The 25,664-nt window shown below is 47.4% G+C and overlaps 2 protein-coding genes across 7 annotated transcripts; both read right to left on the bottom strand.

The window, feature by feature from the left end:
- Positions 1 to 14: 14 nt before the first annotated feature.
- SIRT4 (sirtuin 4) lies at positions 15 to 25,584 on the bottom strand. 5 transcript variants are annotated; one of them, XR_016444276.1, is made up of 6 exons: positions 25,537 to 25,574; positions 20,831 to 20,919; positions 20,075 to 20,580; positions 19,310 to 19,604; positions 17,443 to 18,076; positions 15 to 243 (listed from the first exon to the last, which is right to left on the bottom strand). XR_016444276.1 is itself a non-coding variant. In XM_090063352.1 (6 exons), exons 3-5 carry the CDS (start codon positions 20,572 to 20,574, stop codon positions 17,924 to 17,926), a joined length of 948 nt encoding a protein of 315 aa, XP_089919478.1. In that variant the 5' UTR covers positions 20,575 to 20,580; positions 20,831 to 20,919; positions 25,537 to 25,574; the 3' UTR covers positions 13,279 to 15,388; positions 17,875 to 17,923. The 5 variants fall into 5 exon arrangements, 4 of the variants coding, with proteins under 4 accessions (XP_089919478.1, XP_089919476.1, XP_089919477.1 ...); XM_090063352.1 differs by lacking the exon at positions 15 to 243 and adding an exon at positions 13,279 to 15,388 and having other exon boundaries at positions 17,875 to 18,076; XM_090063350.1 differs by lacking the exon at positions 15 to 243 and having other exon boundaries at positions 16,474 to 18,076.
- LOC149857601 (hydroxysteroid 11-beta-dehydrogenase 1-like protein A) lies at positions 2,544 to 12,963 on the bottom strand. Of its 2 annotated transcripts, none has more exons than XM_090063356.1 (8): positions 12,907 to 12,963; positions 11,193 to 11,271; positions 10,444 to 10,537; positions 8,931 to 9,061; positions 8,428 to 8,539; positions 7,981 to 8,169; positions 7,180 to 7,323; positions 2,544 to 3,153 (listed from the first exon to the last, which is right to left on the bottom strand). In XM_090063356.1, the coding sequence occupies exons 3-8, from the start codon at positions 10,523 to 10,525 to the stop codon at positions 3,092 to 3,094; spliced, it is 720 nt and encodes a 239-aa protein (XP_089919482.1). In that variant the 5' UTR covers positions 10,526 to 10,537; positions 11,193 to 11,271; positions 12,907 to 12,963; the 3' UTR covers positions 2,544 to 3,091. The 2 variants fall into 2 exon arrangements, with proteins under 2 accessions (XP_089919482.1, XP_089919480.1); XM_090063354.1 differs by lacking the exon at positions 2,544 to 3,153 and adding an exon at positions 6,610 to 6,897.
- Positions 25,585 to 25,664: the final 80 nt, after the last annotated feature.

Raw genomic sequence — 25,664 nt, 5'->3', positions numbered from 1 at the left:
AATCTTCTGTTAAGATATGTTGGGTCAATGGAACCTGCAGGTATGTAGGTCCAGAATCTGCTTTATAGAGGGAATTTGACACATTAAAAATCAGGATCCTTATTAGCTGTTCTCAGTCCCATGGGGCAGTGTCTGCTCTGCCACTAGAAGTCACAGGGGCTCAAGGGACCTGGGTAAGACACTGTAAAAAGAATCCTGATGCAAAGGTTAATCACTGTGCTGACCAGCTACTCTGGGATTCTCCTGCTACTTCCCTAAGGGCTTTCTGCTGACACCCTTGTTAGAGTAACAGTCTGACTGAAACTCCAAGGGACCATAAAACTAAAGAGTGAAGTCTAGCACACAGCGAGTCTACTACCGAATATTCTCAAACCTGCAAAAGTCACGACCACCATGCTGCGGGATCTCGTAGTCAAAGCTGTATCTGTTTACTCACCATGCAAAAATTACCTAGTTTTCTTGGGTGTGGTTGCTTCCCTTGTGGGAATTGTATCAGTGCAGGACAATGAAAGGCAGCAACTCCCTGCAGCAAGAATGCAGTTTCAAGGATGCCAGGTGATTTGACCTTATGGGCCTAATGTTCAGTACTGCAGTTGAGAGCTTCTTCTCGTGGGCAGCTACAGCAAACCTGTAACCGGAGTACACCTGAGGGGACACCAGGGAGCAAAGTGAAGTGCACCAAGTAAGAGCAAAAGAAAGACCAATTCACTCCTCAAGGCTGCTATCCAGGGAGTGAAGGTGGGATAGTTCCATACATCTTGTTCATACAAATTGCTCTTTGTTCAAGCACCAGCTACACAGGCTGGAAGCAGCAGCTCCTCTGCTCCAAATAGGGGCACCATTTAAATCCTGTGGAAAATGCACATAAGTACAAACCTTCCCCCTTCAGTCTGTTGTTGCATAACTCTCTTGGCCAGTCACTGCTGATTATCACAAGTTGCCTGGTCAAATGCTTCTAGCTGCATGGCCTATGTGCTCTGCCCTACTGGTTCTGTAAGTGAAGTCCCAGAATAAACCTGAGACATTGTGATCACTCTCAGAGGATTTTGATTCAGAGCTCCTGAAACCCTGAGGATCACAACAAAGAAAGCTTGTTTTTATCCCATCATATGAATTTCTCTTAAGGTGTATGTTAACATTTTAAACTACAGCTTTCTCGTGGAGCTCAGAGTGGGGGGTGGAGGGGTGGTGATCTCCACAAGCAGAAAACTGTGAAGCACAAAGTGCTCATCACCACTGGGCTCCTAGGATTCAGGGGGGTCAGAGATTTTAAGACCAGGATGGATCATTATGCTCATCCTATCTGACATTCTGCATATTACTGGTGAAAGGACTCACCCAGCTAAGTCTGTATTGAGTCTAAAAGTCCCACTGTAGACCTCACAAGTCTGGCCAAAGAGCAGAGCTGATTCAGTCTTCTGCTGGCCAGAAGGATGATAGAGAATTGTGTTTAAATATGCTCCTGAAAGTACCACCTGGTATGAGCAGAAGGATTCTGTGCTATGGAGATCAGTAAGATCTGTGCTCTTGCTCTCACTTCTATCACGAGGTAATTCCTGATTCGGTTGAGATTCCAGTTATAGACATTACAAAGAGCCTCTGGGAATGAGAAATGAAGTGTGAAAGTCAGGTTTGGAGGGGCCTTGGCTACAGACTAGGATCTGCTGCGGTGGAACCTGAGAGTTCTGCAACCTCCTGATGCCCTTCTAGCACAGAATATGTTTTCCTGGGACACAGGAAAGTAGTTCAAGCTTAATTACATGGTTACATTTTCAAGAAATACCCTTAGGAGCCAATGATGCTGATGACACTTTGGCCTTTTGTTTTGCCTTCCAGCAGAGAATCTCAAAACATTATGGGAATGTTAATTACTTAAGGTGCACTCTGCAAAGACGGTCATGCAACAAGTCAGTGGCAGAGTCAGGCATGAGGATCAGGACTCTGGACTTAGTCTCATCTCACCAAGACAGCTTCACCTTTCCTCCTCAGCTGGCAGCTAATTCCCCTCTGACAGTGGGCAAACTTGGAGAGTTATGGAGCTCATTCTTAACATGTTGTGATCATTCTGTCAAGACAGCAGGATAAGAGAAGGGTGTGACTGGACTGAAGGCATTGTTTTAGTCTGGCTGGATTTGAGGCAGACAGCCTTCCTTTCCGGTGTATGTGCAAGGCATCAAGGGCAGCAGTAAGGAAGTGGGGGTGGGGAGAGAATCACTGAGGTGTCAGGTTGGGGGTGGGGGTTGGATAACTATATTTCTCTAAAGATAAATTAGCCCTGACACTATTGAAAAAATAATTGTGGCTGCAGCACGAAGGGCCTAGCAATGGTGAGGGAGAGGTGCCGGTCTCCCCCTCCCACCTGAGTACCAGCTTCTGCCTGGCCCCTGCTGTCACTGTTCAGCACAGGCAGATGTATCTGCAGCAGGCATGGGATGGGCTGGTGGCAGGGCTGTTCACACAGGTTTGGGCTGGGCCACTCTGCTGGTCAAAATGATGTGTGCGATTAATGTGATTAAAAAAACGCATTAATTTGTTTTTTCCATTAACTGCATAAATTTACTATGATTGATAGCCCTAATATAAATAGTTATACATCATCAGACTTACCAGTCTTCAGTACACTAAACACTGTTTCAAACCATACACCTGTTACAAGATGTGCTCCTACACACCCATATGTATTTCTTTCACAGTTATGTTTACACTGTCCTTTTATTTGTACCCCTGGTTGCTACATCTTAGCCCTCAGCTCATATCACTGTCACTGGTATTTCCACTGCTGGTGTTGTCTTTGTTGTCCTCATCGCTGTCACTCAACCCAGTCAACTCCTTTTCTTCTTTGTCGCTGATCTCTTCCCTGCGAGGGGAGTCGGGTACAACATCCTGGTCCTGTCAGGGGGGTACCTGGCTGCTTCCCAGGCAGGGATCATTGCTGTGTGACTCCCAGTGCAGACCACTCCCTGTGTCTGGGTGAAGTGTGCCCACAGAACAAAGCCCTCGCCAACAGTCAGAGCAACTCTCCTGTCAGCCCTGCTCCCTATGCAGGGTGCCCTGTCTGACCCTGGTCTCTGATGTGCAGAATGAAGAGAAATCACCCTGCTGTGTCATCTCTCCAAGACAGACACCCTGCTGGTGGTCTTCTTCCAGGGGCACCTGTGGGAAGGAGAGAGCAGAGTCCCAGCCCTTGTATTTAGCCTGCGCAGGGCAGGCTGTAGAGGTGAGATGGCCTACACTCCCTCCAGAGCCATGCCCTGTGTTGGGTGTCTCCCCTGCAGGCAGGGCAGAGGGCAGGCAGTAGCAGGCCTTGCTCAGCCACTTCCCCATCAGGAGCTGGCTGCTGGGGTCTCCTGGCCTGCAGGCCCCTTGCAGCAGGATAGAGGGTGCCAGGAGCAGGGGCCTGATGGAGAGAGGGAGGGCTTCCAGCCTGCCCAGGAGAGAAGCAGAGAAAGGGCAGCAAGGAGGATGGGCAGCCCTTTGTTGCGTGCAGTAGAGCTAGCAGCCACCTGTGCTGCCTTGTGCCTGCTTCCAGGACCCGCCCTGCCCTGAGAAGCCCCACCCCCTCCTGTGACAGACTCATTGTCACACGCGCAGCTCCTGAGGGATGCATGGGCCCTGACTGGTCCCTCAGGGATCAGGGCTCTGTAGGGAGTAAGTCCAGAAACTGCTGACCCTCCCCTGCATGAGAGGGGGAGCTGGTGAGCCCCGCCCCCTGCCTCACCCAGATGAGACCCACCCCCTGGCCTGTAGGTAGCCAAGTTCTGCACACCTCCCCTCAATGCAATGCTCAGAGCTGCCTAAACCCTCCTGGCTCCCCCACCCACCCCGTTCAGTCTGGCCAGGGCTGGGGGGCCCCACGTCCCACCCGTGCACCTGCAATAAATACCACCTGTGAGGAGTGAAGTACTAGCTTGGGACCAGAATTCGAATCCCCTCATGAGGGCCCTGATTTATCCACCGGATCCCAGGTGGATTTTAGCTTTATTGTAATCAATCGTTGTAAGTATAAATGTTTACCTCGGTCAAAATGAATTTTCCCACTAATGGGAAATCATCATGGGAATAAGTTGCCATCATGCTGTGGAAAAAATACTTGTTTGCTTTTTTTTTTAGCTGTCTCTCTGGTAGTGGGGAATGAAGGGTGGGACAGAAGTATTACAGAGGCTATCAGTGAACCCCTCCTTTTCCTGCAGTAAGGGATTGTTATGTTAAAGATAACTTGAGCACACTCTAGAGGCCTCCACCTTCCACCTTCCGTGTGACATTGGTTTTCCCTACGTGAACCTGATGGACAAACTAAAGACATCTGATGTGTCTGTAGCTAAGCTGCAGCTTATAGAAGTCTGCATTTGTTTCAGGTCCCCTAGCCCCATTCTCATTTATATTCTGCAGGAGTTTCCTGACCAGTATAAAAGGTCATTGCTCCTATTCACAGCCCTTAGCAACAGGACTGTGCTACATCACAGCTCTTCTTTGCTTTCCAGGGTTCATAACAGGTTATGGGAAGCAGAGTGTAGTAGTAGTTTTGAGACTGATCTAACTTACACTGGAGCTAGGCAAAGCTATGTACACTACCAGAAAACCAGAAAGGTGTAGAAAGGCTACTAGAAGTTGCTTTGTCACCTCATATGCCTCCCTGCCCCAAATGCAGGAATGGATTGACCAGAAACGCAAGTTCCTTATGCTGGGAGAGTGTTTGGGAATCTGGAGGCATACACAATACACCACACCCATAACGATTGGTATATGGGATGCTGAGGAGATGGTGATATGGTTTTATGACCTAGCAGCCCTGGGGGAGCATCAGGGGGAGACAAATTGCTGTAACTATGTGGGGATCGCAGAGATGCAAGAGAAGGTGGCACAGTTGAAACGAGACATGCAAAAAGCAAACAGCTATGCTCGGGGTAATCCCTGTATTTTAGTCTCCCTTTAGGCCTGGGGCCATGGTAGGAATTTTTCCTCCCAGACTTGTGGTTTCCTCTACTCTCTGACTGCTGATGCAGAAGAGGAAATGAAGCAGTATTATGAGTGGATGCCTGTCCTTATTGGCAAAGGTTAAATCAGGGGCCTAAGGACTCTGTAGTGCTAATCTCTTGCACTACAGGGTTGAAGCACACAGCATGCTTGACTCCAGCTTTCATCTTTCTGATGCAGTTTTATGCCTGGTCACTCAGACACGATCCTAGTAACAGAAGTTGTGGCATTTAGCTAGACTTTCTATAGTGATTTTCATCTGTAGGTCTCAGAGTACTTAGCTGAAGTATGCAGCGTTATCACCTTGACTATGTTGGAGGAAACGGGCCCAGGGCGGTAAAATTGTTCTTTAAGTGTCATAGACTGGGTTGATGGCAGAGTTGGAAACCATGCCCAAGTTTCTTGAATCCAACTATATGGTGCTCTGGTCCCTGGACAACACAGCTTTCCCAGTTTGCTTCACTGTCCTTGACCAAAGTTTTCCCTCTTCTTCCCATGGAGCTATTGTGTGCTCATCCACCACCCTCTTACCCCAAAGCTGGCTGCTGTTTAGGCATTTTTAGGTGCTTGGTTTGCAGATCACTTCAAAATCGTGAGAACAAAAATATATACAAATGTTGAGTATTTTGTTGGCTAATTAGCCTGCTTCTACTTGGATTGACATCTCTATTCCAGCACGCTTCAGAGCAGGTTTCTGCATGGAGACCAGCTGGGTAGGAGCCATGCAGGGACGGTGCATAGCTGGGTGGGGAGCTTCTCTGGGGCCAGGATTTTGGGGTAGTGACAAAGTAGGGCCATGTTAGCTGTGGGTCTTGGCTCTGCCCCAGCCTCACCTCCCTCTTCCCCCCCAAAGTTCTCATGGCCTCTCTTCCAGCTACGGGGTCTCCTGGCCCTGCCTGCCTGGCTGTCTCTCTTCTGGCTGCAGCCTCATCCCAACTACCTGGCCACATGCCCTGCCTGCGCAGGTCCCACCCCCAGGGGTGCGTGTGGGGTGCATAAGCCAGGGTGCCCAGGCAGTGGGGCTGGGTCCGGCAGCAGCAGCCAGAAAGAGGTTCTTCACCACAGGCTACCAGGAAATGGAGTCTGCCACGGGCCCGATCCAGCCAGTGGGCTGGACTTTGTCCCTGCTCCAGAGAGATGTGCTTATAGGAGCTGCAGGAGACGTTGTGTGCAGGAGAAGGGAAAAGAGAGGGAGAGGGAGATAGAGAGGAAATCAGAGGGGAGAGGGAATTTCTTCCCTCTTTACTCTGATCTGATTATCAGTCAGGAGTCCTCAGGCCTACACAGAAGCCTTTATTATCACTGCCAGTTGTGAACTACCTAGTCAGAATAGTAGTGAAAGGACTGCCATGGGCAGGGGAGAGCACCCTGTAGCCCCACTCTAGCTTCTCGTGCATGGGACTGTAGGTTAAGATTTTTTACAATGATGTACCTTAGGCTGGGCTGGGGAGTTACACTCCAGCTAGAAAAGAAGCTCTACATGACAGGGTGCTCAGATGCTATATATGTGAGTGAATGGTACAGCTGAGTCTGACCACTCTGCCCAGCTTGGGCTATATTTTGGGGCCAACTAGAGAAATCTGAGCTCTGCCAATAACTGTATCCCACTTGAAAGGATTGTGTCCAGAGACTGAATTCCATCCTCTGAATGTGTCTTGCCACATTTTCCTTTTATTTCAATCCTTGTGGACATGCAATGTGCTGAAGCTTAGAGGATATTCTCCAGAATATAGAATTGGTCCAGCAGCTTTTCTACCAGGCCTGGCATCCAGTCTCTCAGCAGCAGCAAAGGCTGGAGGCTCCAGTAAGGATAGACAACCTCCCGGTGTCGTAGTACACCAGCCCGCACCACTTCCTGGGCACACTCCTCCTTGGGATTTGCTGTCATCGTTATTTTGTCAGCAAAAGCATTCACAGCATTTTCTGAAGTAAAGTGAACAATCATCAGAGGGTGATCTCTCTTCTGTCTTTTTCCCAGAGTAAAGAGGGATGCAGTGCAAGTGGCTGAGCTACAGGAGGCAGCTCTTGAGACTTTGCACTAATCCTAAAACTGCTTTCAGTACATCTTTTGACCTCCTATATATTCCTTATACCTTCTCTTTCCCTTGGCCCTGGAGTGATATTATTTCCCTCCTGCATTACTTATTAGACCCTAATGGCTGTACATCTGTCCAGAAAAGAAGTTACAGCATATTATTCTTTTACCTGTGTCAATATATCCCAGCACAGCAATTGTGATTGAGAGATTGATCTGCTGAAGGTGCAGCTCCCTGCGTAATGAGCTGTAGAATCCTTCCAGAGCAAACTTGGCCGCGCTGTATGAGAGGGCAAATGGGTCTCCAATGCGACCTACGAGTTAAAGCAATAGAAAGGAGAGTGTTTTTCCAAGAAAATGATTAATTTTTAAAACTGTTATTGGCAAGGTTAGGCAGTTGAGAACAAACTGGAGTCTCTCCTGCATATCTCCATGTACATACTATTCAGATTATTTTTCTGTTTCATATCTGATGAACTAAGTGACAAAGGTTTCCCGTTACAAGATGGGCCAGTTCCACCACCTCTTGCTGGGCTTCTGTCAGACCTCATAGCTTATGAGAGCTGGACCATGTTAGCACCTGGGAGAAGGCCACTCAAGGGGTCTGATGCTGTGGTCAGCAGTGTTGATGAGTTGTTTGGTGGCATTTTGCTATGATGTACACTACTCTGACTATCCCAGCAGAGATGGCTGCATTTCATTGGTATGTGAGCAATCCCAGTGAACAGTTCAGTTTGTAAAGAGCATTTGGAAGACTAATTTAGAGAAGAGTTGCAGTGATGCCTCCTTAGTCACCAAGGAGTTAACAGAGCTTCCCTGGAACTGATAGCCCTTGGGACAGGCAGGAAAAGAGAATAGTTTTTCCTGTGAAGTGGAAACAATGATCTCCCTAGTATGGTTAGGCCTGGAGCCAGTTTGACTTAGAGTAGTGCAGGATGGGTAATCCACTGGCAGGGAGCGGCTTTCCTTACCACTCATGGAGGAGATGACAATGATACTGCCCTGAGACTCCTTCAGCATAGTCATAGCTGAAGCAGTCAGCTGGACATAGCTCAAAAAGTTGACAGTCATGGAGCTGGTCACTTCTGTCATATCTCCCTGAAATGGACCAAATGAGTCAATTCCTCCAGCATGGTTCAAAACCAGGTAGTCAAGGCCTCCTGGAAAAGAAAAGGAAACATAGATCCAGAAGGTAGCATATGGATCTGTTTTGGGGTCAGGATGGTTGGGATACAGTAGTCTTCTCTCTATTCTTCAAAACACCAGCCTGTCCTCTTGGTGCTGCAAACTCCCTTGTGCAAGGGAGAAGTGTTTCAGGAAAAGGCAAGGCAGAGGGCAGGTGTCAGTGACCCAACAGAGGTCCCACTTCGCATTTTTCAGAGGACAGTTGCATTTTGCTATGAACCTGGAAAGCATACCTAGTTTGCTTCCAGTTTCTTCAATGACTCCCTGGGCTGAAGTCAAGTTGTTCATGTCGGCCACAACATACCTGGCAGAACTTGCCCCCAGTTCCAAGCACTTCTTTGCCACCTGGAGAGAAAAGAGCAGCCTTCAGCACAGCCAAGTCCAGAGGACTTGGTGCAGCTGTTATATGGCAGAGGAGAGAGCATGCAACCATTTGCTTCAGTTGGACCCTGATCAAGGATGAGCCTGGAGCTCACTTAACATGGCAAGGAAGAACTAACAGTAAATGAGGAGTTACACTGGGCAGGAGAGCAAAGAGGTGATGGTCTACAGCAGTATGCTCAAGGCCAAATCCTGGGCTTAAGTGTACACACACAGCTCCTAGGGAGGCCATAGTTTCTAATGGGGTAGCCACTCCAGTGCCCTTTGGTGCTGGGATGGAAAATGATGTTTAAAAGGAACCCAGAGGTTCTGTTTCTTCTCCCACTTTGAGTTGCGTTCCCTTGGGGTTTCTCACCTCCTTGAGCTGCTTCTCCCTCCGAGCAGTAATGATCAGGTGGGCTCCCATCCGGGCAAACTCATAGGCTATTTGTTCCCCAATCCCAGTGCTTGAACCTGTGACCAGCACACGCTTCCCTTGCACCATATCTGGAGGTTTAAGAGACTCATGTCAGGAATTTTGCTCCCTTCCCAGTACCATGAGCATTGGTGCTGTCGTAGCAGCTTGCAGAACCCCAGAACATTCAGCACTGAGTCCTGCTTCTCTAAATCCCACAAAAGGAAGAGGAAAAAGGGCCTCCTTGTATGTAAAATGGGTGGAGTGGTGCTTTCCTCCTCCAAGAGGAGTCAAAAGTGTCACTTTGTAAAATACTGAGAGCTAACAAAAACCTTTTAAAACTGGGTAGTAGTAGCCCCTTAGATGCTCTAGGGGCCATTGGTCTTCTGGGTAATTGGACAAATTAGGAGGGGACGGACCCATTGCCTCATTCTGTTCTGTGGCCAGTGCAGAATAAGGTATGTCTACTGAAGTCCAGTTCAGGCTACCTTTAAATGTCAAAGTGGCAGGGTTTCAAGCACTTTCCTTGGGAGACTTTTCCACTGGCTATTGCGCACTCTGCCCTCCTGGTTTTGCCTGACACTAGCCTGCAGGAAGGATGCCTGCCAATGCATCTGTGAGCATCTGAAGTCCCAGAGTGATGGGTCTGGGATGGGGGATGCTTCCCGGTTGTAGCACCATACATGGTGTTTGGAACAATTGTGTTTTGCCTGCTCAGTCAGTATGGTTTTTGGAATGACTGCATTCTACTCAATATGATTTGGAAATGACTTGGCTAATTTGACCTGGAATATGGAATATATTATTAAAAAAATACAGAGAGGGTTTTCCAAATCTATCACTTCTGCAACAGTTCCCAGTCCGCAGAGGCAGCTCAAGGCAAGCACCGAAACTCTGGTCCCCCCTGTTTGTCTTTTAGAAAGAGAGATGTTCTCACTTCCCTTCTGTTCAGGTTCTCCACCTTCTGGAAGAGTTATCTCAGACCCCTCCAACTTCCCGAACAAGAAATCAGTCCATCCTTTGACACTGAGGGAAATTTGCTTGTTGCAGTCATAAGGTTACTTTTCCTTAGCAAAGTCTTTTGCTTCTCCTTTGTTACTAAGGTCATCACCAGACTGAGCCACCAACCAACCCCCTGCTTTTTGTTTTGTTTTGTTTTACACTAACGCTTTTTGCTTTCATTTTCAATTTGAAACTTCCTTTTAAGAGACAATTACCCTAGGTCCAACTGAGTTTTAGAATGTTTCTTTATTCCATTTGGCTACAGACAACAGTCACTAAACAGGGGTTATTTCTTGCCTTGATATGAAACGGTGAAAACACCATGAAAGAAGATTTACCCATGTCCAGATTTCAGCTGAGATTTTGGCATGCAGCATGGGATCTGACCCATAGATCCATAGTGGGGAGTCAGCCCCAACCTCTCTCTGTACCTAGAGTGTGAATTTCCAGGAGTCTCTCCAGTTTTACTTACCTGCAGATAGAGTTTCTTGGCTGTAGAAATAATATGCACACAGGCCAATGAGGACAGGGACAAGAAGCCTGATTGCAGCCATTGTGTTGATTTTCTGCAGCGACACCAATGTCAATCATTAAACACAACGGGCTCCATCATGCCAAATGATAAGCAAGTGAGGGTCATAAGCTGATTTTTCCTAAAAGGCTTATGGGGGAATGGGGCGTTGCCTCCCTCCTGGCAGCAGCTAGTACTAGACTATGAGTTCTTTGGAGCAGGGACTCGAGTGTTCCACCCAGTTTCAACTCGTGCTGTGCAGCATGTACGGTGACATCTTTGTGGTGCACCCAGCTGATCTGGCCCAACTCACACCACAGGTATCACTGGTGTGTCACTGGAAGAGCCAGTCACCCCTCTTTGTGGTGGGAGAACAGATTTAGGAAACTGCTGAAGGACTAAAGCAGCTGCTCAAATTTTCCATTTTGTGTCAGCATAAACATTTCAAGGGAACTGGGGGCAGGCAAGACACAACAGATGGATCCCAGCTTGTGGGATATTTTCTTTTCAATGCAAAACTCTGCTGTGGGGCTTTCCTCTCCCCTTGATCAGGGTGGGTGTAACAGAGTAAGGGACAAGAAGGTTCTGTGCCCATCCCTTGCCTTCCCCCCACATTCCCAGGGAGGAACAGAGAGACTGCCGGTTGCCAGGTGGGAAAGAAAACCTGGCCCGGAGTAGAACTAAGGGAAGCCCCAGGGGAATACACTTACCTGAGGGGCTGCTGATTGTCAGCAGGTGAAGAATCCAAGAGATTGGCTGCTGGGGCTCCAGGAGGGAGATAAGCAGCAGCTGTGGAGACCAGAAGGGAGGAGAGGAAAGAAGATAGAAAAGTTGCTAGGTTGCAACACTGCTAGATGGGAGTAAAAGGAGTGCAAACAGTCTTGCTCTTTTGCTGTGTGTGTTTCTGTTGTAAGTCTGGTGGACTGTGGAGGGGGCGTAGGGTGCTCTGCTCAGATGCGCAAGGCGATCGCACTTGCAAGTCTGACCAGCCCTTAAGGGGACAGGCCCTAATTTTGAACTGTGTTTCAACTGTAACTCTTAAGCATGAATCCTACCTATAAAGAGACTACATGCTATTATGGTGAACTACCTGTTCTGTAATCATGAACTCAGCATCAAATCACAGCAGGCAAGCAGACACCAGAGGCAGCGACATCCCTTGGCCAATATCGGTCCAGGGAGTGCCCAGTCACGCGCATCTCCCCTGACCCTGCCACAGTGAGACTGAATCTTGCCATGTATGTGGACATCTCTGCCTGTAGTCTTTTGGAAATGAAGCCCTCTAACTACAATAAATTTCAATGGTGCAGCAAAATACTGGGGCTGGATATTTTTTTTAAATATTTGTACCCTTATGAAATGTCATTGGCTGCCCTGTGGTTTAATATTGGACTGGCAAAATAAGATCTTCTGGTTGTCCTTCATACCACTTACACTTCTGTCTTTCTAGGGGATCAGGGCATACAGGTTGCAGACTGAGGTGTGCAAGGGTGCATGTATACATCTAGCTTGGGATTCTTGCCAAGAGAAAAGGTCCCAGCAGCAGCTGAGCTGCAGGCAGTAGGATTGGTGGATAAACAGTGTTGATGTTTCCCTATGAATTTTAATTATCAAGAGGAGTGTCACTTCATTAGATTGAAACCAAACAAATCTGAAACTAAAGCTGTTTTGCTTTGAGTATGGATGCTCACCAGGAGCATCCAAAAGACTAGTTTCCTTCCCTTTCAGAGGGAGACTCTTTGAGCCATGAGCAATTTGGCATTTTAAAAGAAAAAAATCCTCACTGAATGTATGTGGGATGAAAAATGTTAGGTTGGCAAGGGCATAAGGTGAAGTCTTCTGTCAACAGATTCTCCATCTCACAGTGTATCTCCCTGATCTGGAAGGACAGATGCTTGGGGTGAAGAAGTTCAGTTTCCAAAGTCTCCTGGCTGAGACAGCCAACAGGCTGCTGTGGTGATATGGACGTCCACCCACTCATACCTGAGGCATTTAATTAATGTAGACCACAAAAAGCTCCCAAGGGCTGGTTTGTTTCAGTCACCACTGATCTGGGCTGCATTGGACCAAGTCACATAGAGGTGAAAGGCTCCATCTACCACCCACCACTGAACTGAGAGGGCTTGATTTCTAAATAGACCCAAAATACAAATAGCCATAATCTGCCCAGCCTGCCTCTCTGAGCTGTGCAATCTTGGCAGAGACCTTACTGTGTGGGTTAGAAATGCTCTGATGGTTTTTCTTTCTTGCTGCAATGGCTCTGGATATGTGATGTTCAAGGCACACAGCTGGGAAGCATCAGGCTCTGGTGTGCAGTTTCTGTTCCTCCCACACCAGTGCTTTGCAGTCTGCTTCTGCTCCCAAGGTCACCATGCCCAGAGTCTTTGTCCCTTTCCCACAACTTATGAACAAGCAGGTTTGTACCTGGCTCTTCTGCTCATGTGTTCCTGGGGATTCCAATCTTGCCATGTCTTCCATACAGGCAAATCCTGGAGTCTCGATGCTGAGGCATGTTATCTGGGGTTGCAGGCCTTTCTAAGGTGGGGCAAGTCTGGTAATAGACATTGACATAGGCGTCACTGACCAGAGTCGGAGCCAAATCTACCTCTGCTGCTCCAACCTCACCTTTCCCAGCAGAGATGCTGGGAACAAAGGGAGGAATAATCATTGTAATGGAGATCATGGCTCCCCCCCGCCCAGCTTCAGCAGCCTATTCCACACTGGAGGGGAAGAGACAGCAGTGCTGAAATGGAAGAGACAGCAGTGTTGGGGGTTGGTTTTTGCAAGCCGACTTGTAAAGAAACAGTTCTTGTGGTGCTCTCTAATGAGCGCTTTTATTTCTGATAGCTGAATGGAGCTACAGCTTCAAACAATGACCTGAAGTATCAGTGGGATGGTGTGTCAACAATGAACCAGAAAAGGTGTTGAGGGCCTACTAGGGAAGGTCAGGTCTGTAAAGGTAACAACGCAAGGTTGTTAGGGGGTATGTCTCTTTCCTCATTGCTGACAGGTGGGCTAGAAAGAGAACCTGTGATGGAAGGAAAACAGGTGCCTGTCCAGTATGACTTGAATATGCATTTGATGTATTCCAGGCCTGTAATGCTGCTCCTCCTGCTGCCAGGTCTTTGGTGCAAGGTTCTTCTTTTTTGCCTCCTATATAATTTTTACATCTCCCCTCCCCTCAAGTTCCCTTGTTTTTATTGAACCCAGCTAAACAACAGGTCATCTCCTTTACTGAACTCCATGTCTTCCAACAGTATGATTGATCTGCATCCTATAGTGCTGAACTGTGGGGGCTTCTACACCTCCCTCCAGACTGGTAATCACATCAATAAAATGAGGCACACCAGCTTCTTAAGGTAGGTCTTATGACAGTTACCCACCATGTCAAGGCTGATACCTGTGTTCTCTCTTTGGGTTGCATGGAGTGCTTACAAAAGTTACAGAAGGTCACCTTGATCATGCTGTAAGATGTTTGTGCTTTACACAAAGTGTTTAAAGTTAGTGTCATCAAAGCTAACAGATGTTCAGTGTTTGATGGTGGGGACTGAGTGCCTCCATGCACTGGCAAAGGCTAAGAAGCCAGCCAGCTCAATCACTGCCCCTCTGCCCCCTTTACCCTCCTCTGCCAGCTGGCTGCAAAGAATCAGCCAGGGTTCATTCCCCCATAACAGGGGGCAGTGTGAAGGCAGCTTGGGGGTTGTGCCTCCTCTCTGCTGGTGCCATGGGGCACTGGCAACCTTCTCTTAATGGGGGGGGGGATCCTCACCCTTGATCACTGCACACCTGCTCCCCCTCCCTTGCCTGCAGGCTGGCTGCACAGAGAAGAGACTAGAGCATGACACACAGCCCTGGTAGGAAATATACAAGTTTCCCAAGGCACTCTAATCTATACTTAGATACTTGCTGGTAGCAGGGCCACATATGTTTTTTCAACAATTCAAAGGACTCGAAACTGATCTGGCTAATTTGACCTGGAACACGATACATTTTCCAAAATATATATGTTTTAAAATGTTTGTATACAGTAATATTACATAGTGAAATTTGCTCACGGGGGCATGTCTGCGCAAGATATTTACTGTAGAGTGGACTAATTAGCTCTGCAGTAAACATCTCAGTGTCTACATGTGATGGGCTATAAGACTGGAGTAAGCTAATAAACTCTGCAGTTTTTTACTCCACAGCACTGCACATGTAGACACTGATGCAGCTGGCTGGGCCATGAAGGTGCTTCAGTGAGGGGGCTGCCTGCCGGCTAGCCCTGCACTACAGCACCCTCATGCTCCAGGCAGCTCCCCACACCATGTTGAGCTGGGTCAGGGCAGCCCCAGGATGGCAGAATGAGCCCCCGAACCCCTTACCAGCTGGGGCTACTCTGACCAGCTCAACTTGCTATGGTCCCGGATACAAATCAAACAGTGTACCTGGGAGCAATAAACTCTGGTGCAATAAGTTCTGGAGTTTATTGCTTTGAATTAGTTGCACACTCAGAGACATATACTTTTTACTGTTCCTGTATATGTGCATGTAACCCATTGGAGGTCTGGTGTAGATTTGCCTCATTTATCATTACTCTGAGGAGTGCTTTGACTGTGTTCGTAGATACTCATAGTTCTAATGAATGAGAGGCAGGTTGGGGGCAGGAGGATGGATTCTTCTTTCAGGGGGTCTTTGCGGGGAATATTTTCTTATTCTAGGCCTCTTGGCAACAGTCCCACATCTTCCCAAAAAGCAGGCCCTTCTGGCACAAAATCTGCAGCCTCTGTTTTTAACATGCCCATACTGGGCATTGGAGATTACATGGATAATGAGAAACCTGGCCCAGGCTCTCTGCTACTTGAATAAAAATTCCATGCAAGGTACTTGGTTGCACGGAGGATGCTGCTGTGTAGAAGTCTTAGCCCTGAAATAAGAGAAACTCTATGTGAATGGCTTGGGAAGCTTTGGCAAGCAGGACAATTCTATTATTCTATCTCTAGCCTATTACCTGTGAGCTTTCTCTACCCCCAGGCAGCAAGGATATCCATAACTCATTGCAAAGAATGAACCCCCCTCCACCTTGTACATGAAATTAACTTGCTTCCATGACATGTATAGCAGGATCTCCCATATTCTATTAGTCCCAAAGAGATTTGAATTTCTTGGGAGCTAAGGCTGCCTATACACATTCTGGTTTACATTCTAATTAGAACGCGCCAGTGTGGCCTCACCGTAATGTGCATAAGCCCCTATATGTTTAAAAATGGCCGTGGGGACACTTCATCTAAACCTTGATGAGATGAGATTTTGATAAAGCATCCTGAAGCCATTTTTAAACATGCAGGTGCTTAATACATGTGACGGTGAGGTGTTTTAAGTACAGCGCCTGTCCAGGAACGTATGTTGGCAGCCAAAGTGTCTAAATAGTATCAGACATATGGGTTTTAACTGTGACTGTCCTGGGCTAGATTTGAATCCATGCCTGAGCAGGAAAAGGCACTGTATCTTAAAGACAGCCCTCCACCATTTTTGCTACTTAGAGAGGCTATGCTCTTTCAGTGAGTGATCCCAGCAACCTTGCTCATCTCCAGTTGTTATTCTTTCAAAACATTACACATTAACATGGGAAACTCTACCCTACAAGACAGGAACAGGCCATTTTAATCTGCATTCTAAGTGCAATCCCTAGAACTAACTTGCAAGTATTCCTACCTTCTAATCTAACCACAGTGAAGTATGTTATGATGACAGACTGATAAGTATTTGTTTAACAGAGGCAGATCTTCTTGCAATAGGAGGCTATTATTAGGGGTGGGGATACCTTGTAATGATCTATGTAGGCAGGAGACTCTCTGTTTAGGGTGGTCTCTTGCACAGATGCCATTATCCTTTTCTCTTACTTCATCTAGTGTTTATAATTGCAGCCTGAATTCTCAAATGGGGTATGAAACAGCTTTGCACTTGACTGACTCATAAGAAGGAGAAATTCCAAAGCCAGCAACACCAATCTTGTAAAAGATTCTTTTAATGTAATTACCCACTGAATCATATTTCCTCCAAAGTGCATACTGAAGGAGATGGAGTTAAATTAGAAGCAGCTTTTGTCAGATTGATTCAGTGAAACTCTAGCAGCCCTTTTGTTTAAAAAAAATATGCGAATGTAGTTGCTGAATTGGAGAGCGTCCCCTTCTGGCCTAGACGTGCCCAGCCCATTCCCTGCTGGCAGGAAGAGAGATGTTATTCTGGTCACCTGCCCTTCACAGTCATCTGTCTCTGGAAAGCAGCTATTTTTAGCAGGTTTAGTTCAGCTTCTCTAATGAAAGAGAATCTTTCCCCTTAGATATTCCTCCCAATTCAGGGAGAACAGAAAAACTGGTTTGTAACATTATCCCAGGCCCTCCTTTCTCACCTACTGACTTTATGTTCCCCACCTGCCAAACACCCACAACCCCTTTCCAATCCGTCGTATCCTTTCACTAAACTGTCCTTCTCCCACCTTCCTCCAGGTGACAACTGTAAGAGAAGTGTTGGGGTTTTGATACACAAAAGATACACTTTCCAATGAAGGCAGAGCAGAGGCACAGTCTACATGGACAAGGAAAGGAGAAGAACCTCATGGGAGATGTTTCCCATTGGAGACTGGGCTCAGTGCAGGAAACCCATCCGACTGAAATGTGTAAAGGCTTGCTGCCCTCTGCTGGGCCATCAGGGAATGAACCTTGGGTGTCACCTCTTGACCCCTCTTGGGTTGAAATATCTTCTGTTAAGATATGCTGGGTCAATGGAACCTGCAGGTATGTAGGTCCAGAATCTGCTTTATAGAGGGAATTTGACACATTAAAAATCAGGATCCTGATTAGCTGTTCTCAGTCCCATGGGGCAGTGTCTGCTCTGCCACTAGAAGTCACAGGGGCTCAAGGGACCTGGGTAAGACACTGTAAAAAGAATCCTGATGCAAAGGTTAATCACTGTGCTGACCAGCTACTCCCCTAAGGGCTTTCTGCTGACACTGTTGTTAGAGTAACAGTGTGACTGAAACTCCAAAGGACCATAAAACTAAAAAGAGTGAAGTCTAGCACACAAGGAGCCTGGTACCGAACATTCTCAAACTCAAAAGAATCAAAAGGAATAATATTTGCTCAGCACCTCAGCTGAAGTTCACTGTAGGCAGCCAGTCTATCCCACCAGGATTAAGTCAGTTAGATCTGAAACAGTGCAACCAGGTGTTGGCACCTGTTACTGGTACATCTTTCTTGTCCACTGATCTCAGTCTGTCCTGCCAAGACAAGTCAGCAGTTGATGCCTATCTGTACTAGAATCATTCTTCTGCTCAGTGGGTGAGATTGACCACCATGCTGCAGGATCTCACAGTCAAAGCTGTAATCTGTTTACTCGCCATGGAAAAATTACCTAGTTTTGTTGGGTGTGGGCGCCTCCCTTGTGGGGACTGGAACCTGGATCACTGCAGGGCAATCAAAGGCAGCAACTCCCCACAGCGGGAATTCAGTTTCAAGGATGCCAAGTGATCTGACCTTGTGGGCCCAATGTTCAGTATTGCAATTGGGAGCTTCTTCTCATGGGCAGCAAGAGCAAACCTGTAACCAGAGTACACCTGCAGGGACACAAGGAAGCAAAGTGAAGTGCACCAAGTAAGAGCAAAAGAAAGTACCAATCCACTCCTCAGGGCTGCTGTCCAGGGGGTGATAGCAGGATAGTTCCATGCAGCTTGTTCATACAAATTGTTCTTCATTCAAGCACCAACTACACAGGATGGAAGCAGCAGCTCCTCAGCTCCAAATAGGGGAAAGATTTAAATACTGTGAAAAATGTACATAAATACAAACCTTCCCCCTTCAATCTGTTGTTGCATAATTTTCTTGGCCAGTTGCTACTGGTTATCACGGGTGCTTCGTCAAATGCTTTCAGCTGCATGGCCTATGTGCTCTGCCCAACCGGTTCTGCAAGTGAAGTCCCATGATAAACCTGAGAGACTATGGTCATGCTTAGGATACTGAAACCCTGAGGATCACAGGCTTGGTTTTATCCCATCAGATGACTTTTTCTTAAGGTGTATTTTAGCATTTTATAATACACCCTTTTTCTGGAAACTAACCACTTAAACTGTTCCTCAGACATCCTGGTTAATGACAGGCCCAGAGTCAGGATAGATAGCAGCAGAGGCAAGAGATGGCTACAGAAGAAAAGAGATGGAGAAGCAAAGATGGGATGTGATCAACAAAGCTTTTCTATATACCTTGTGAAGACTTTCTACTCCCTCCAACTCCTCCATGTTCTTCAACAGGCTAATGGGGAGTTAACTGGCAACATGAACTGAACCTGTAGAGCACCCACTCTTACATCAGCATCCAGCAAGTCTCTAGCACAGATTTACTGATACTAGAGACAAAAGCCCAAATCCTCCATGGAATGTAGGTACTTGCCTCTCACAGAGTTCATCCTGCCATTCCTATAGTATTAGTGAGTGAGAGGAATAAAATCCACACCATAAAATCCAGAGGAAAACCTGTGGTGGTGGGTAAGAGGGATTTTGTAACACTCAAGGGGCCCCAGCACTCCTAGTGTTTCACACATGGCTGTAATGAGTGGTCTCTATACTATAAGACAGACTTAACCCTAACACAGAGAAGTTCCTTGCAGGGACCCTGAAGGGAATGCAGTGAAGTCAGGCTGTAGAAATAAAACAGCAAAATACAAGGAGGCTCTGGAGAGACAGTGAACCAGGATACCAGGGATGCTGGGGACCAGAGATGATGGATCAGAAACCATTGTGGAGACAGTAGCAAACAACAAATTGGAATTTAACATGGGAGAGCTGCTCAATTACCTGCAAAGAGGATCCTACCACCAGCACAGAATCTGATTCAGCCAGGCGCTGACGGACAAAATCCACTCTTTCACGGCTCACAGAATCCCCAAAGAATGTCACATCTGGCTTCAGGATCCCACCACATTTGCTGCAGGCTGGGACGCGGAAATAACGCACCTGGTCCTCTGTGAGGAAGACATCCCCATCAGGGGCCACACCATGTACTTCAGCTGTCCACGTGGGATTCATGGCTTCAAAGCGTTCCTGAAGCTCAGAACGGGGGGTTTGAGCTCCACAACCCAAGCAGAAAACTCTGAAACACAAAGTGCTTATTTCCATTGGGCTCCTGGGATTCAAGGGTTAAGAAATGTTAAGACCAGGATGGATCATTATGCTCATCCTATTTGACATCCTGCATATTACTGGTGAAAGGACCTCACCCAGCTATTTCTGTATCGAGTCCAAAAGTCTCAGTATGGACTCCACAAGTTTGGCCAAAGAGCAGAGCCGATTCAGTCTTCTGCTGGCCAGAAGGATGATAGAGAATTGTGTTCATATAATCTATAAATATGCTCCTGAAAGTACCACCCGGTGTGAGCAGAAGGATTCTGTGCTATGGAGAGATCAGTAAGAGGTCTGTTCTGTGGTCTTGCCCCCACCCCTTTCACAAGGTAACAGGGCACATCCACATTATTCCCTTATTTGCTGCTCTCATTAACACTGCACCCACGTATTAGCCACCCTGTCACCCATAACAAGGCCATCCTGAACCCCATAGAGTACCTGTGTGTGCATCCATGCAGCTCTGTCATCTGCTGACTTCCAGCCTTGCTATGCAGGGCATCCACATTCTGGGTCACCAGCCAGTGGAGTTTTCCTAGGCTCTCCCAATTCCTTAAGGCCAGGTGTGCTGCATTAGGCTGGTGAGAGGAGAACTTGGGCCAGCCTACAAAGTTCCTTGCCCAATACCTCTGACGGGCACTGGCACTGTGAACAAACTCGGCATGCTGGATGGGTCGCCGATCTGTCCTGGCATAAAGTCCAACTACCTCTGAGCGATAGTCAGGGATTCCTGATTCGGTTGAGATTCCAGCTCCAGTCATTACAAAGAGCCTCTGGGAATGGGAAATGAAGCGCTGCAGCTCCTCCACTTCTGTGGGATCTGGAGGAGAGCTGGCTGGCACGAAAGTCAGGTTTGGAGAGGTCTTGGCTACAGAGTAGGATCTGGTGTGGTGGAACCTGAGAGTTCTGCAACCTCCTGATGCCCTTCCAGCACAGAACATGTTTTCCTGGGACACAAGAAAGTAGTTCAGTCTTAATTACAGGGTTACAGTTTCATGGGATACCCTGAGGAGCCAATGATGCTGATGACACTTTGGCCTTTTATTTTGCCTTCCAGCAGAGAATCTCAAAACATTATGGGAATGTTAATTACTTAAGGTGCACTCTGCAAAGACGGTCATGCAACAAGTCAGTGGCAGAGTCAGGCATGAGGATCAGGACTCTGGACTTAGTCTCATCTCACCAAGGCGGCCTCACCTTTCCTCCTTAGCTGGCAGCTAATTCCCCTCTGACAGCGGACAAACTTGGAGAGTTATGGAGCTCATTCTTAACATGTTGTGATCATTCTGTCAAGACAGCAGGACAAGAGAAGGGTGTTTTAGTCTGGCTGGATTTGAGGCAGACAGCCTTCCTTTCTGGTGTATGTGCAAGGCATCAAGGGCAGCAGTAAGGAAGTGGTGGGGGAGAGAATCACTGAGGTGTCAGGACAACATCCTTGTCCTGCCGGGTTGGCAGGGTGGGAGCCTGGCTGTGTCCCCAGCAGGGATCTTTGCTGTGTGACTCCCAGTGCAGACCACTCCCTGTGTCTGGGTGAAGTGTGCCCACAGAACAAAGCCCTCGCCAACAGTCGGAGCAACTCTCCTGTCAGCCCTGCTCCCTATGCAGGGTGCCCTGTCTGACCCTGGTCTCTGATGTGCAGAATGAAGAGAAATCACCCTGCTGTGTCATCTCTCCAAGACAGACACCCTGCTGGTGGTCTTCTTCCAGGGGCACCTGTGGGAAGGAGAGAGCAGAGTCCCAGCCCTTGTATTTAGCCTGCGCAGGGCAGGCTATAGAGGTGAGATGGCCTACACTCCCTCCAGAGCCATGCCCTGTGTTGGGTGTCTCCCCTGCAGGCAGGGCAGAGGGCAGGCAGTAGCAGGCCTTGCTCAGCCACTTCCCCATCAGGAGCTGGCTGCTGGGGTCTCCTGGCCTGCAGGCCCCTTGCAGCAGGATAGAGGGTGCCAGGAGCAGGGGCCTGATGGAGAGAGGGAGGAGGGCTTCCAGCCTGCTCAGGAGAGAAGCAGAGAAAGGGCAGCGAGGAAGTAGGGGTGGTTTGAAATTGTTGAGGAGTGTGATGGGGTTTTCTGGAGGGGGCAGCATCACAGAGCTGGGGCATGGGAAGGGATGCTGAGCATGGAGCAGGGCTAACTGGCCCAGCGGATGGCAGAGATGCAAGGAGAGAAATTTATGCAGCTTGTTTCTGAAGGGATTTTTATGCGCTTGGAAGTCCCTGCCATACTAGTAAAGAACAGCAGGAAGAACAAGCGGAGATACCATGATCTTTAGCAGGTGGCTTTCCCAGTGGTGATACCATCTTTATGTTTTTAGCCCAAGTGGTTTTACTGACCTGGCAGGGGAGATCCCCTTCTTCTTGCCTTGAATGACTTGGTGTAGTTGAGGGTGGAGACCTGTCCATTGCACTGCAGGCAGGCAGGCTGCCCTGTGAGAGTTTACTATAGCCTCCCAATGGGAGGATCTCAGCTATGCAGTCTATGGTGATGGGGGATTGCTCTCTGGGTTTCCCTTTAGTGTTCCTTCAGCCTTTCCAGGTAGAGGCAAGTGAAACTAGGGGGCATCTGAACTCCAAGGCCTCTGGGCTTGGCGCTTGCATGTAGGATGCCTGCTGTGGATTTGGGAGTATCTGAAGCTCTAAGCTGAGGAGTGGGAGGTAGGATATTTGCCAGTGGTAGCACTACACAGACTTGAACTATTGAGCTCTGCTCAGTTGATAGGATTTGGAACTGATTTGACAACATTAATTTAACCACCCAACCCTCCCACCCCCCAAAAAAACAAAAAACAACCAAAACCAAAAAAACCCCAACAGTGTGAAGAACAGAGGAAGGGGTGAGCTGCCTGGGCCAGGGAGCCTGTCTCTGGTCACTAGTGTGGGCTCTGGGAATCAGAGGAAGGACATGAACCCAAAGAAGAAAATGTGTAAGTGTTAATGGTCCCTCAGAAATCTATCTGTAGCTTGGTGCTTAGGGCTTTACACAGGAGCCTGCAGCCAGGCACAGGCACAGACATATCATATCTCTGTGCCCCAGCTCCCTTCTTCTGAGGTGAGCTCAGCATTAATCTGCCCTTGGCACAGATAAGTGAGGCTACAGGAGGGATGCAGCCTCTGGAGCCAGGCCCCATGCTGGATGACGCTGCCTTATAGAGGTGGGCGTCATTCAGCCTCCTGCCACTCAGGAGCTGGCTGCTGTGGTCTCCAGGCCTGCAGGCCCCTTGGAGCAGGATGGAGGGAGCTGGGAAGGGAGGTGTTGCCTTGCTTAGTTTAAGCCATGAATTTTTGTAGGCAATAACCTACTTCATCAGGTGCTATGAAAGCTCATGCTTCTTTGAACCAGTTTTGTCTTGAAGATGCTGCCCTGTCTTGCCTTCTTCCTGACTTGAGACTAATTCAGCTCCCCGCTTTCTGCCTTGTCCAAGAGTCCCATTTTGGAGCTTGCACGGCTCCAAGCACCTCAGCTGCACTCAAGTGCCTGCGGGGTGAGGTAGGGGCTGTGCAGCAGTTTTGAAGATGCTGCTGCCAGATGATTTAGGTACCTAATCTCTAAAGAAGCAGGCAGGCACCAAAGTACTTTTGAGAATCTGGGCCTGAAGTGGCCAGGCCTGTTTGAAAATCTCATTGGAAGTGCCTAAGTCACATTTGAAAATAGGTCTTAGCCACTTAAATCACCTTGGCTCCCATTCTTTGAGGTATTTAGATATTTAACTTGCACTGATTTCAACCAATGTTAGGTGCCTAGCTAAGGTCTGGGTCTTAATACCTTGCTATACAAAATGGAGCCCTGCATCAATAACTTTTAAAAATCAGCCTTTTGCTCTAGAATACTACGGTACAAGACTGATTCTAGCAGCAAACACCGCATTCAGCTTGAATAATCTCCACCTCGCATGCATGTGCCTCTTCTAAGGGATAGCATTTCTTGGACACAGCATTTCTTTGTAGACATTGCCTCTGGTTTTGGTCAAAATTTTATATTTATAATTAACTGTCTACAGGAAACTACAGATATAAATATTAGTGGCTGGACATCTCATAACCTGGCTTGTGAGTGCATAACTTGTGTTGCCATCTGAAGTGCCTGGCAGATCCAAAACTATGGGTTCAGTTCCCTAAAGTATACAGCCAAATTTTGTTGGAGCCTGACTGGAATCAGATCCAGAGCACTCCCCCCTCGTGCTCGAATGAATTAGAATAAAATTATCCATATGGTAAAATATCAACCTAACCTTGTTCCAAAATCTGTTTTTCCTTTACAGTCCCCAAACTGGGCCCAATATACAATTGTGAAATTCATCAGATAAAATCTAATCAGTGGAGGCTATAATTAATAAACAAAGATTTGTGAGAAAAATGTGCGCACTTTCTTTCTTGAGAGTTTTAATTTTGGGGGGGGGGGCGGGGGAATTAAAAGAAGTTGATCAGGTTTCCAAATATTTCAGTTTCCTTTGAGAAGTCAATTGTCCATAACTAGTATTCTCCAAAGGCCGCTGAAATAAATTGATGCCATTTAAATTAAATTGCTTTCATTGATTGAATTTTCCCATTCCTTTCTCTTCTAGATTATCATTGAATCTCTGGAAAAATATTATCAGGAGAGACTTTAATAAAGAGAGGATAGTCGACTGTACTGTGAGGAGAATAAGACTTCCAGGCACAATGAATGGCTTGGAAGAAGAAAGGCAGGTGAGCAAAAAAAGGTACCCAGGAATGAGAGAGGAGCAAAGAGAGGTAGAAGTACAGGTGAAGGATGGTGAGCAACTTTGTCGGGCTCTGAGGACAAGGACCAGGAGCTTGATCTAGAAAAACAATGGAAGAGAATGGAAGGCAGTGAAGGTGCCTTTAAAAAGTACAGATGAAATCAGATCAGTGAGAGAGGATAGTGGTTTGTGCAGAAATATTTTAAACATTAGAAGGGTGGGAGCTGAGAGGCAGGGAGTTGTGGTATAGTACTTGTGAGAGTAGGTGGTTTGTAGCAAAAACAAAGAGGAAGGATAGGCTAAGATCACATGTAGTCCCTGTGCTTGAAGGCTCAGGTCAAGCGTAGTGCCTGTTCTTAACCTGGCAGGGGAAATACCATGTATCTGTGTCCATGAAGGCAGTTTTCCTAAAGCATACCTGGAGATAATTGCTTTTCTGGTGTGGTTCAGTATCTGCTGAGGTGTAGCAGCTTTAAGCTCACTTTATGGAAATGGGAGCAAGCTTCTCCCTAGCTTGCTCCGAGGGCCTTATGGTTAAGGGCCAGCAAAAATTGGGGGCATTCAACCCCCAAGCCTTTGGGCTTGGGCCTGCAAGTAGGATGCCTGCCAAAGGATTTGGAAACATCTGAAGCCCCAGGTGTGGGTGGAGGATGTTTGCCAGTAGTCAGGCCACTTATGGTTCTGGACTCTTGGATTTGGAATTAGTTTGGGCTAATTTGGCCTGGGATACATAACATTAAAAAAGGATAAACGTGAGTGATGTAAACGATGAAAAAGTAACAGGCAGTACAGAGGGAAGGAGAGGAAGACAGAGGTTTGCTTGTAAAAAGGGTGTTTCATTTTAAATTGTGATTTTGCATCTGAGTACTTCCCACTATATAAAGGAAAATAATTACCCACGTAACTTATAAGCAAGACTTAAAACTAGGGTTCTGTGTTTCCCCAGGGGTATAAAAAAAAGAAAACAACCCCCCACCTCTACCACTAACATTTACCACATTCCCAACGTTCACAAAGAGAAAGAGCAAACCGGACTTAAGGCAAAAAGGAGCTGAATCTACAGTTAACTCTGCCGAAGAATTCAGTACTAGAGTTTGGCATTTCCAAGACCCTATTTCAGTAATAATCCACAAAACAAGCACCAAACTAAGCACATAACCCAAAATCAGCAGGGACCAGGGACAATGAGTAAACATTTGCAAGCATACCTCTCAGGGACACTGATCGCCAGAAAAATGACGCTGGTTGCACAAAACAGACTTCTGGGAAATGCAGTTCACAAAACAAGAGTTGCACAGGAAGACTACAACTCCCACAATCTTCCAGAGCATAACAC

This window comes from Crocodylus siamensis, chromosome 9, assembly GCF_052110815.1.
Source record: "Crocodylus siamensis isolate JL-2025a chromosome 9, ASM5211081v1, whole genome shotgun sequence".
NCBI classification, from domain to species: Eukaryota; Metazoa; Chordata; order Crocodylia; family Crocodylidae; genus Crocodylus; species Crocodylus siamensis.
Note: the sequence above shows the minus strand (reverse complement) of the source record. Positions and strands in the feature narration are given on the sequence as shown.

Bases quoted from the DNA above. Each gene is read 5' to 3' on its own strand.
- SIRT4 (XM_090063353.1), bottom strand. From the start codon at position 20,574: ATGTTCTGTGCTGGAAGGGCATCAGGAGGTTGCAGAACTCTCAGGTTC. The intron at 19,605-20,074 runs GTACTCTATGGG...TTTGTGTTTCAG, and splicing joins CTGCATGGATGCACACACAG to AGTTTTCTGCTTGGGTTGTG. The intron at 18,077-19,309 runs GTAATTGAGCAG...GTGTCCCTGCAG, and splicing joins TGGTAGGATCCTCTTTGCAG to GTGTACTCTGGTTACAGGTT.
- LOC149857601 (XM_090063354.1), bottom strand. From the start codon at position 10,525: ATGGCTGCAATCAGGCTTCTTGTCCCTGTCCTCATTGGCCTGTGTGCA. The intron at 9,062-10,443 runs GTAAGTAAAACT...TTAAACCTCCAG, and splicing joins CCAAGAAACTCTATCTGCAG to ATATGGTGCAAGGGAAGCGT. The intron at 6,898-7,179 runs GTAAAAGAATAA...ACTTTACTTCAG, and splicing joins GCTGGGATATATTGACACAG to AAAATGCTGTGAATGCTTTT.